The 13,179-nt window shown below is 42.2% G+C and overlaps 1 protein-coding gene across 1 annotated transcript in view; it reads right to left on the reverse strand.

Annotated features, from left to right (window-relative positions):
• LOC115138088 (adhesion G protein-coupled receptor A3-like) overlaps positions 1–13,179 on the reverse strand; it is a 52,575-nt gene that overhangs the window by 29,179 nt on the left and 10,217 nt on the right. Inside the window, exon 2 of the mRNA XM_029674547.2 lies at positions 2,420–2,491. Coding sequence (XP_029530407.1) covers positions 2,420–2,491 — 72 coding nt within the window. The remainder of the gene's footprint in view (positions 1–2,419; positions 2,492–13,179) is intronic.

Genomic DNA, 13,179 nt, shown 5'->3' on the forward strand with positions numbered 1-13,179 from the left:
GAAGGTCGCCCCGAATAATCTGGGAGCGGATGTCTTATTAACACGGCAAGGTAGTCTGAGTGAGGTCAGGCATGCGGCTGGTCCAAGCATAACTCAAAACAACTACATCAAATCAAATGTATTTATATAGCCCTTCGTACATCAGCTGATATCTCAAAGTGCTGTACAGAAACCCAGCCTAAAACCCCAAACAGCAAGCAATGCAGGTGTAGAAGCACATGCATCCGTTTCAGTGCAGTGATATTCTAAAGCAAATCCATGCCTAGGTACATCCCTGGCCGTGACCCCACTCTCCAAGGGTGTCTTAGGGGGAGTTGGGACATTTCCATTTCACACCCGTACAGGTTACCCACTTGTACATGCAGTGAAACAGGACAAATATAAGCACCCCCAATTTGACCTTTGATGTCATTCTGGGTCTTCTCATTGGTTCAAGATGCATTAGCATGGATCTACTAGTCAATAGCATCATAACATATTCAGATGAGGGATAGGTATGGTGGGGGGTGAAAGACAAATGGAGGGTAAACAGGCTAACAGACTGGAGCGAAACATGTAGCCTCACACACAGAGGAACCTCAACAAGTGGGGATGTTTACTAGGTAGAACTCAAACTTCCACTGAGCACGGTTACATGCACACAATAGTGTGATTATTGTGGACAGACAGGTTCATGTAATAGTTTGTTTAAAATGTGTACATGCTTTGCAAGAAGAACGATTTCCCAGAATAATCCTATTTACATAGACACAACTGAAATCAGGCTACTAAATGGGACTTTTAATAAATGCAGAAAATCACCAATCAGAATAAAACAGTCTACCACAGTGACCATGGTATTCTTGCGGATACTTTTTGACATATAAAGTTTGAATGTGAAAACTATTTATACGGATGCATACTCAGTTCACTCGTACAGAAGAGAGAGGCTTGCGCTACCCGGTGCTGGCACATGTGCAGATCAAATACACTGCTGGAACGCCGATTAAGCAGTTTTACATATCCTAATCATTTGAAAGATTGCTCAAAAATCCAGGTGTTTTAATCGGCGCGTGCTTAAGTAGATTATGACCGTACGCCGATTACGATAAGCAGAGTAGGGTGTTTTAATCGGCGCGTGCTTAAGTAGATTATGACCGTACGCCGATTACGATAAGCAGAGTAAGGTGTTTTAATCGGCGCGTGCTTAAGTAGATTATGACCGTACGCCGATTACGATAAGCAGAGTAGGGTGTTTTAATCGGCGCGTGCTTAAGTAGATTATGACCGTACGCCGATTACGATAAGCAGAGTAAGGTGTTTTAATCGGCGCGTGCTTAAGTAGATTATGACCGTACGCCGATTACGATAAGCAGAGTAAGGTGTTTTACGTGACTAATGCCGCACTCGACCTTCTGCCATATTTAGTTTAATATCGAATTATTAGTGTGCATGTAAACGTACTGTGACCCAACATGAGGGGATACGTTTGTTCTACTCAACCTCCAACCGCCTGGCTATGGTTTCTAGACCGATACCAGATAGCTAACTGCGGCCAAAAAAGGCTTCCCATACCTCCCACAGAGACTCCTGTACCTTTTAACAAGACCTTGGAAAATATTCCCTTACAATTCCCCATTGATGCGGTCATTGGTTATTGTAGCCTTGGGTAACAACGTGGCTATTAATGGTCTGGTTATTTTATCAGCATGAAGCCATTGCGAAGCAATAAATCATCAGAGGTCCATAACGCACGGGCCGAGAGCATTTCCTCTGAGTCTCGGGGGAAACTGCGGCTGATAGGATTCCAAAACAAGACTCTTTGCGTTGTGGCAGGAACAACGTATTTCCTGCGTGCTCACTCAATCGTTCCGACGCATATTCAATATTGACCGAGCAGAGTAGACTTGAATAAATGTCTTCGCTGACAATTGACAAGGAGGCAGAGAAAGTACAATAGGCCTAATCCTCTCTGTATTGCTCCCCTCTAGCTTTCGCTCTTACTTTCTGCCTCATTTATCTTTAAAAAAAAAAAAGTTCACTTCCTAACACTCATAGCTTATTGCATAATGTTTACTCCCCTTACAAACACTAGATATTGTTCTGAAATGAAACACTAAGAAATATCTGGTGTGTGAAACGAACTGCCCCTAGAAAAGCTTTGCAAGCCTGTAGTAAATAAAGCACATTTCTGTCTAACATAGCACTTCCCCAAGCTTTATTATGGTATATATAGTAAGAGTAATGGGTTTGGTTTAGGACTCATCTCACACATTATACTGAAAGGAAGCCGTCTTGTCAAAAAGTATGCGTAAAGTGAAACGTGATTCTAGATATTGATTGACACAAGACGAAAGGCATAAATTACACTTAGTATTCATTCTCCCATGGTCAGAGCTTGTAGGAAATATCAGAATATTATGAAAATGTTAAGACTCACAATCTTTCCAAAGTAGACAGCCCGATGAAGGATCCATTCTTCAGTTCCTGAATTTTGTTGTTGCTTAAAATCCTGAAAAAAAAAAAAAAGATGTCAACTTCATTTAAAGAATTCCTACAAATGTACAGCAGCTTTCAGCAGTAATTAGTATTAGCAGAATTTTAACTCAACCACATTTCACATACTAAAACGTGCTCATCACCTAACAAGAATGAGTCTACTTTGGACATTTTAAAATTCCTTCAACACTGGAAAAAAAAAAAGCCCAGCTCTAGTAATCCCATCCTATTGTCCCTCAACCCTCCATTCATGGAATGTTCTCTAGTGCCAGAAAGAGGCCAGGGAAAAACTTTAGCTTCTGCCCTCCATGGTCTTTCATGATGCTAAACTGGTAGCATGTGTCTCTACAGGGTACAATTCGTCCAGGTTGGTGAGGTGTGATAAAGTCGGTGGATGCATACTTTCCATCAACCCTCTTCCTGCTTTGATGATTAAAGGTATGATCATTTGATCCAAAGCGGCGGTGACTCACTTTGAGATCGTTTCCAGAGTGCCACAAGAAGTCATTTGATGCAATGCTATACGCTTGATCGTAGACACCGGTAGTTCAGGTGTCTTGTCTTGACCTTCGATAATGATAGATGCGTTGGCAACCAGGCATTATCTTTTTATAGGGGTTAGATCCACAAGTCACTGGTATTGCTAAATCTAGGTTCAGACTAGTCCTGGTCAGGGCAACAATGACTCAATGAAAGTATGCAGAACTTGTCTGAGAGAAATCTGATGTGTAGATATGGTAAGATGCATCACCTCTATATACTATCAATCAGATAACAGATAAAGCATTGTACAAAGTGCTTAAGTATTGTACTTATTGACCCCTTATGATTTTGAGAGAAGATGCTATCAGGTAATCAACTTTGTGAGTGTCAAATACCTCACCAGGAGCACATTGCCTGCCCTCCCGGACATTTACAGCACCCGGTGTCACAGGAAGGCCAAGAAGATCATCAAGGACCTCAGCCACGACCTGTTCACCCAGCTACAAGGCGGAGACCATACAGGTGCATCAAATCTGACACCGAGAGACTGAAACACAGCTTCTATCTCCAGGCCATCAGACTGTTAGTCACCACTAGCCTAGCCGCCGCCCAGTACCCTGCCTTGAACCTTAGTAACTGTTACTTAGCCAGTTACCACCCAGTACTTGACTCTGCACCTTAGAGACTGTTACATTTACATTTAAGTCATTTAGCAGACGCTCTTATCCAGAGCGACTTACAAATTGGTGCGTTCACCTTAAGACATCCAGTGGAACAGCCACTTTACAATAGTGCATCTAAATCTTTTAAGGGGGGTGAGAAGGATTACTTTATCCTATCCTAGGTATTCCTGAAAGAGGTGGGGTTTCAGGTGTCTGCGGAAGGTGGTGATTGACTCCGCTGTCCTGGCGTCGTGAGGGAGTTTGTTCCACCATTGGGGGGCCAGAGCAGCGAACAGTTTTGACTGGGCTGCGCGGGAACTGTACTTCCTCAGTGGTAGGGAGGCGAGCAGGCCAGAGGTGGATGAACGCAGTGCCCTTGTTTGGGTGTAGGGCCTGATCAGAGCCTGGAGGTACTGAGGTGCCGTTCCCCTCACAGCTCCGTAGGCAAGCACCATGGTCTTGTAGCGGATGCGAGCTTCAACTGGAAGCCAGTGGAGAGAGCGGAGGAGCGGGGTGACGTGAGAGAACTTGGGAAGGTTGAACACCAGACGGGCTGCGGCGTTCTGGATGAGTTGTAGGGGTTTAATGGCACAGGCAGGGAGCCCAGCCAACAGCGAGTTGCAGTAATCCAGACGGGAGATGACAAGTGCCTGGATTAGGACCTGCGCTGCTTCCTGTGTGAGGCAGGGTCGTACTCTGCGGATGTTGTAGAGCATGAACCTACAAGAACGGGCCACCGCCTTGATGTTAGTTGAGAACGACAGGGTGTTGTCCAGGATCACGCCAAGGTTCTTAGCGCTCTGTTGCCCCATGTATATACTCATCGAACAATGGTCACTTTAATCATGTTTGGATACAGCTTTACACATTTCATACACTACCGTTCAAAAGTTTGGGGTCACTTAGAAATGTCCTTGTTTTGAAATAAAAGCTATTTTTTTTGTGGATTAAAATAACACCAAATTGATCAGAAATACAGTGTAGACATTGTTAATGTTGTAAATGACTATTGTAGCTGGAAATGGCTGATGTGTAATGGAATACATAGGTGTACAGAGGCCCATTATCAGTAACCATCACTCCTGTGTTCCAATGGCACATTGTGTTAGCTAATCCAGGTTTTAAAATTTTAAAAGGCTAATTTATCATTAGAAAACCCTTTTTCAATTATGTTAGCACAGTTGAAAACGGTTGTTTTGATTAAAGAAGCAATACAACTGGCCTTCTTTAGACTAGTTGAGCATCTGGAGCATCAGCATTTGTGGGTTCGATTACAGGCTCAAAATGGCCCGAAATAAAGCACTTTCTTCTGAAACTCGTGAGTCTATTCTTGTTTTGAGAAATGAAGGCTATTCCATACGAGAAATTATCAAGAAACTGAAGTTCTCACATGCTGTGTACTACTCCCTTCACAGAACAGTTCAAACTGGCGCTAACCAGAATAGAAAGAGGAGTGGGAGGCCCCGGTGCACAACTGAGCAAGAGGACAAGTACATTAGAATGTCTAGTTTGAGAAACAGACGCCTCAAGTCTTCAATTGGCAGCTTCATTAAATAGTACCCGCAAAACACCCGTCTCAACGTCAACAGTGAAAAGACCAGGATGCTAGCCTGGATGTCCTTTGGGTGGTGGACCATTTTTGATACACATGGGAAACTGTTGAGCGTGAAAAACCCAGGGGCGTTGTAGTTCTTGACACACTCAAACCGTTGCGCCTGGCACCTACTACCATAACCAATTAAAAGGCATATTTTGCCTTGTCCATTCACCCTTCATCTATAGTGATTGAAGTGGATTTAACAAGTGACATCAATAACAAATCATAAACTGACCAGGTGAAGGCTATGTCATGGAAAGAGCAGGTGTTCCTAATGTTTTGTATACTCCGTGTACATAGACTAATTAAACATCTTTAATTGAATCAGATGGTTCATTTTTCCCCCTCAGACCGTGAGGGAAGTCAGTCATTCCAATACCGAATAATGGTAAAGTACCCCTTACTGGTTCTAACAGCTGACCAATCAGTTTGCTACCGACTTTTAGCAACATTTTGTAAAAATGTTATTTGGCAGGATAGTATTTATCTGTAAACGAACTAAAAGACTTTCAGCATGATTATAGAGAAGGGCACTCAGCATGCAATGTACTGACACAAATGACTGATGAATGGTTGAAAGAAATGTATAATAAGAAGATTGTGGAAGCTGTACTGTCATTATCGACCTTACCCTGTTGCTGAAAAAATCGTGTGTTATGGCTGTTCAACCTCAGATTGCCATATTGTGGAGTCAGAGCTATGTAATAGAACAGATAGTTTTCTTTAATGGAAGCTTCTCGAATGTTAAATATCTAAAGTGTGGTTCTCTTGGCCCTCTACTCTTTTCTATTTTTTACTAATAACCTGCCACTGGCATCAAACAAAGACTATCTATTAGAGGTCGACCGATTAATCGGAATGGCCGATTAATTAGGGCCGATTTCAAGTTTTCATAACAATCGGAAATCTGTATTTTTGGACAGCGATTTGGCCGATAAAAAAATAATTATGTATACACCTTTTATTTAATCTTTATTTAACTAGGCAAGTCAGTTAAGAACACATTCTTATTTTCAATGACGGCCTAGGTGGGTTAACTGCCTTGTTCAGGGGAAGAACGACAGATTTTTACCTTGTCAGCTCAGGGATTCAATCTTGCAACCTTACAGTTAACTAGTCCAACGCTCTAACCACCTGATTACATTGAACTCCACGAGGAGACTGCATGTTACGCGAATGCAGTAAGTAGCCAAGGTAAGTTGCTAGCTAGCATTAAACTTCTTATAAAAAAATCAATCAATCATAATCACTAGTTAACTACACATGGTTGATGATATTACTAGTTTATCTAGCGTGGCCTGCGTTGCATATAATCGATGCGGTGCGTATCGTTGCTCCAATGTGTATCTAACCATAAACATCAATGCCTTTCTTAAAATCAATACACAGAAGTATATATTTTTAATCCTGCATATTTAGCTAAAAGAAATCCAGGTTAGCAGGCAATATTAAACAGGTGAAATTGTGTCACTTCTCTTGCGTTCATTGTACGCAGAGTCAGTGTATTATGCAACAGTTTGGGCCGCCTAATTTGCCAGAATTTTACGTAATTATTACATAACATCTCTAAAACTAAAAGCCTTGTATTTGGTACAAATCATTCCCTATGTTCTAGACCTCAGATGAATCTGATAATGAATAATATAATGTAGCTGCTGGTCAAGTTGAGGAGACTAAATTACTTGGTGGTGCCTTGGATTGTAAACATTCATGGTCAAAACATATTGATTCAGTGGTTGTAAAGATGGGGAGAGGTATGTCCGTGATTACGGGATTTGACACCACACTCCACAAAGCAAGTCCTCCAGGCTTTAGATGAATCTTATCGTGATTGCCTCGTCTTATGGTCAGGTGCTGCGAAGAAGGACCTAGTTAAGCTGCAGCTGGCTGAGAACAGAGCGGTACGTGTTGCTCTTCACTGTAATCAGAGGTCTAATACTATGCATGCCAGTCTCTCTTGGCTAAAAGTAGAGGGAGAGACTTACTGCATCACTTCTTTTTTTACAAGAAATTCCTAATTGTTTGCACAATAAACTTACACACAGCTCTGACACACACTGACTCCACCAGACATGCAAGCCTTGTGTCTTTTCAGTCCCCAAATCAAGAACAAATGCAAGAAAACAGTATGATATAGAGCCATGATTGCGCGGAACTCCCTTCCATTTCATATTGCTCTAGCGAACAGCTAAAAAACAACAGATAAAGCAACACCTCACGGCACAATGTCTCTCCCCTATTTGACCTAGATAGTTTGTGTGTATGTACTGATATTTGCAGGTGTGAAAGTATAATTAATTTCTTCCTGGAACAGAACCTCCTAAACATTTTATGGGCCTAATCATAGAATTGCTATTAATTCAATAGGATCTCTGTGTGCCTAGTTGTAAAAGATTTGTCATTTAAATTTAAAAACCTATTACCTTTATTTTGTGGCATAAACACAAGTCATGATGTTCTCGTCTGATTGTCAAACAATCACTTCAAAAAAGGGCTCCTTTACTAGGCTACCCCCGCACGTTCATCCACTTTAAATATATTTCCAGCCTCAAAACAGTTGTGAATGGAAAGAGACATCTGTTTCTCTCTACGTCTAGTCTAGGACACCAGTCTAGTTACACAAGACACCATTTGGAAATGGTTATTAGGCCAGAATTTAGGCATCGACTGCTGTCCACACGTGTCTTTGTGTCGGCCACTCATCTCCGCCTTGGCAAAATGTCCGTGTTCTCATCGAACCACATCGCATTTTGGAGCATAGGCTGTACCACCCGTTTTCAAGTCCATTCGCTCATTTTCCATTTATCTGACATGCGGTAATGATCAAAAGTAATGGCCTACAGTTTTTGACATTTTGTTTTTATTATTGTGATTGACTCATGTACTGGACCACCTTACCGCTGGCTATGTGTGACGATTTCATTTGAAGTAGTTCTTCCCTTGAGCTGTTCTTTTCTATTAATGTTCTGCATTATGTCACGTTTCATGTTTGTGTGGACTCCAGGAAGAACAGCTGCTAATGGGGATCCTAATAAAAAACGTTTTTTTTCTTTCTTTTTTTAAGTGATACATTTTATGAAAGTCTCTTTATTCAAGGGTAAAAAACCCTTGAATGCTAAAATGGGAGAAGCCTCGCAGAAACCATACAAATCGGGGAATTTAGGGTTTCAAACTTCAATTACCAAAGTTTTTTTAAATGGTGGCTTGAGCCAAAAGCATAGGGTATCCAATTAACAACAAAAACTGTTTTGACCAATGGGTAAACGAACAGATAATCCTCTAAGAAAACCAACGGTCCAACCCGCTTGTCTCGATCACAATCAGTTTAAAAGTTGAGTTTTTACCCTTGCAGGATGGCCGGAATTAGGGTGACTAAATCAGAGGCCAGAGGGGAAAAAAATAGTGGTCAAAATTCCAACCTGGTCTCAGAGCATTTCGTATTATTCCATTTAGTATGATATGTTACGTTTGCTATGGTTACATAAGACAGATGGTTACGTGAGGCAAAAACAAAAAGGAAGGTGGTTGGTCGGGGTGGATGGGTATAACATCGAGTTCGAATCTCATCATGGACAACTTTAGCATTTTAGCAACTTTTCAACTACTTACTTCTACTTAGCATGTAAGCGAACCCTTCCCCTAACCTTAACCCCTAACCTAGACACCTAGCTAGAATTTGTAACATAAGTTTAGCAAATTCAGAACATATTTAACATTTTTGACAATTAGTAATATGTTGTACCGTTTGGCAAACTCATAACATAATACAAATTGTCATTCTTAACATATCACACAAAACGGGTGATGGACATCCACAAATTAATACATACCATATGAAACGTAACATACTGTATCATACTAAATGGAGTGTTTCACATTTATGTACAGAATAGTCAAAAAAAGCTCTGAGACCAGGAAAAAAAATAAAAAGGAAAATTAGTGTCAGTAGGCTGGATTCTGTGCAAGAATTAAGGCTCCTGGCTACCTGACGGGCTCACTTTCCCGCTAAACTCGAATCCGCAGGAAATATAACGATAGAGGTAAGGCATGTCATATTTTCATACTTATTATACGCTTCTCATTATCAATTACAAATTCCTGTTCTTATAGAAGAAGATTTCTCACAAAAACAAGTGTCTCTCTGGAATGTCAACGAGGCACTGAGCGTATTTTTTTATTTTCAAAGCCTTTCACGTTTAATTCAGCTTGTGTCATGCTAATTTTGCAACCCGCTGAAACAACTTTGAAGACAAAACACAAAATGTAAAATAAAAAAAATAAAGAATGGACCGCTATGTCAACAGAGCTTGGTGCTTATTATCGGATGTATAAGGTTAAGATTTCCAACTTTTTAGATTTTTTTTTATATTGTTAGAGAATGACCCCACTGAACGATTCAGAACATTAATAATTATATTTGTCTTGGTAAAAATGTATTTTATAGCATAAGGAAGTGAATTTATCACCAAAGTGCTTTTAACAGTCATTGGTTTACTCTGAAAAACATTGGTCAGAGAAAATGTCCTGTGACAGAAGCAGTGTCATACATGTCAGAAGAAAACACAAAGGGCAGGGACATTTTTGGCCCCAAAATACACTTTATTCCCCCTTTCTTCAGATTTTTAATCATGCTAGTCACCTTTCACAGTATAGTATGTTATTCAATAGTATGTTAACATCACTATTCAATTACTAAGCCTTTGGAGGAAGAGGGTGTGAGAAGAGGGGGCTTGTGGTCACCCTATTTTTTGGCTTTCTGGGGGGGATGTGGTGGGTCACACACAAAACCAGTACCCACAACCCCCGGCCAGATTGGAGTCATTAAAGGGTGTTGAGGACTAGCTTTATTACAGGGTTGGCCGGTGGAGACTCATTCTATATTTTCTCTTCCCTGCTAAAAACCCCTCAGAGAGGGAACACAAACAGTTCCTGTGTTTCACGGCTGGCCCATGCAGACTTTTCTCCCTGCTGAAACTCCAGATGTCGGGGCTTGGCGAGGAACGAGACTGCAAAGACTATCACAGCTCTCAACACGTACCGATGATATAGACAGAGCCACAGGGGCCTCGCATAAAGTGCCCGGGTCAAGAAAATCTCATTTGTATTGAGGAATAGCTGGTTTGACTGATTTCTATAGCCTACTTGATTGCTATATTATATGGTTTAGGGAGGGATGGTCTAAAAACACAATTCCATTGTGAATAAATAATAGGTAAAGTACATGAATGGTTCTTGCACTGATGATAATGTGCACAAAGACGAAAGCAAGCAACGCTACAAATGAATTACGTTTGTATATTTTTGGGGGGAACAAAACTGTGCATACAGCTTTGTTTATCCACAAATATCCCTGCTATTTCCTTAGAAAACTGCATAATTCAGTATAGACTGGATTCAGAATGACAAAATCAGCACAGCTATATTACAAATACACACACACACACTGTTTGGAATTCTTCCAAGTCCGTCTAGATAAATATGCACTTCTGACCTTGTGACTCTCTGACTGTCAAAATAAATCTGTGTAAGAGAATTCTCCTGAGTCGTAAGCTTTGTTCTCGCTCTTCTCCGGAGTCTCACCCATGACTGGTGTGTGACATCCGTGAAGGGAGCTGCTTAGCTTCCAGGACTGCAGAACAACTTGCATATAGTTTACCATAAACAACTTCCTCTAAACAGCGGGTGTTTATAGTTCTGTTGACCACTCATAATATTCACATCTTAATTGGAACAACGGTTCCGCATTGTAGATGAATAGAGGAGCCTACGATGAAGAACAGAGTCACCCTGTGCTGTAGAATCGATTTTGAAAAGTACGTCAAAGTAGGCCTATAGACTGCGCTGTTTCATACGTGAAAGTTCAGTTGAAGTCGGAAGTTTACATACACCTTAGCCAAATACATTTAAACTCAGTTTCACAATTCCTGACATTTAATCCAAGTAAAAATTCCCTGTATTAGGGCAGTCGGGTTTGTAGGCCTCCTTGCTCTCACACGCTTTTTCAGTTCTGCCCACAAATGTTGTATAGGATTGGAGGTCAGGGCTTTGTGATGGCCACTCCAATACCTGGACTTTGTTGTCCTTAAGATATTTTGCCACAACTTTGGAAGTACGCTTGGGGTCATTGTCCATTTGGAAGACCCATTTGCGACCAAGATTTAACTTCCTGAATGATGTCTTGAGATGTTGCTTCAATATATCCACATAATTTTCCTCCCTCATGAAGCCATCTATGTTGTGAAGTGCACCTGTCCCTCCTGCAGCAAAGCACCCCCATGTCTGATGCTGTGATTCACGGTTGGGATGGTGTTCTTCGGCTTGCAAGCCTCCCACTTTTTCCTCCAAACATAACGATGGCCATTATGGCCAAACAGTTCTATTTTTGTTTCATCAGACCAGAGGACATTTCTCCAAAAAGTATGATCCTTGTCCCCATGTGCAGTTGCAAACCATTTGTCCCCATGTGCAGTTGCAAACCATATGTCAATATAGACCTCATTTTACTGTAGATACTTTTGTACCCGTTTCCTCCAGCATCTTCACAAGGTCCTTTGCTGTTGTTCTGGGATTGATTTGCACTTTTCGCACCAAAGTACATTAATCTCTAGGAGACAGAACACATCTCTTTCCTGAGAGTATGATGGCGGCATGGTCCCATGGTGTTTATACTTGTGTACTATTGTTTGTACAGATGAACGTGGTACCGTCAGGCGTTTGAAAATTGCTCCCAAGGATGAACCAGACTTGTGGAGGTCTTGACATCAAAAGTTCTTCAGTCTCTCAGTACCAGCTTTGATGCACCTGTACTGACCTCGCCTTCTGGATGATATGGGGTGAACAGGCAGTGGCTCGGGTGGTTGTTGTCCTTGATGATTTTTTGGCCTTCCTGTGACATCGGGTGCTGTAGGTGTCCTGGAAGGCAGGTAGTTTTCCCCTGGTGATGCATTGTGCAGACCTCACTACCCTCTGGAGAGCCTTACGTTTGTGGGCGGAGCAGTTGCCATACCAGGTGGTGATACAGCCCGACAGGATGCTCTCGATTGTGCATCTGTAAAAGTTTGTGAGTGTTTTTGGTGACAAGCCACATTTCTTCAGCCTCCGCAGTTTGTCCGTGATGTGTACGCCGAGGAACTTAAAACTTTCCACCTTCTCCACTACTTGCCCCATCGATGTGGATAGGGAGGTGTTCCCTCTGCTGTTTCCTGAAGTCCGTGATCATCTCCTTTGTTTTGTTGACATTGAGTGGAAGGTTATTTTCCTGACACCACACTCCGAGGGCCCTCACCTCCTCCCTGTAGGCAGTGTCGTCATTGTTGGTCATCAAGCCCACCACTGTAGTGTCGTCTGCAAACTTGACAATTGAGTTGGAGGCGTGCATGGCCACGCAGTCATGGGTGAACAGGGGCTACAGGAGAGGGCTGAGAACGCACCCTTGTGGGGCCCCAGTCTTGAGGATCAGCGGGGTGGAGATGTTGTTTCCTACTCTCCACCTGGGGGCGGCCCGTCAGAAAGACCAGGACACAGCTGCACAGGGCGGGGTGGAGACCCAGGGTCTCGAGCTTAATGACGAGTTTGGAGGGTACTATGGTGTTAAATGCTGAGCTGTAATCGATGAACGGCATTCATACATAGGTATTCCTCTTGTCCAGATGGGTTAGGGCAGTGTGCATTGTGATTGCGTCGTCTGTGGACCTATTGGGGCGGTAAGTAAATTGGAGTGGGTCTAGGGTGTCAGGTAGGGTGAAGGTGATATGATCCTTGACTAGTCTCTCAAAACACTTCATGATGACGGAAGTGAGTGCTACGGTGCAATAGTTTAGTTTAGCTCAGTTACCTTAGCTTTCTTGGGAACAGAGACAATGGTGGCCCTCTTCAAGCATGTGGGAACAGCAGACTGGGATAGGGATTGATTGAATATGTCCGTAAACACACCAGCCAGCTGGTCTGCGCACGCTCTGA

The sequence above is a fragment of the Oncorhynchus nerka genome, linkage group LG12 (assembly GCF_034236695.1).
Source record: "Oncorhynchus nerka isolate Pitt River linkage group LG12, Oner_Uvic_2.0, whole genome shotgun sequence".
Classification (NCBI taxonomy): domain Eukaryota; kingdom Metazoa; phylum Chordata; class Actinopteri; order Salmoniformes; family Salmonidae; genus Oncorhynchus; species Oncorhynchus nerka.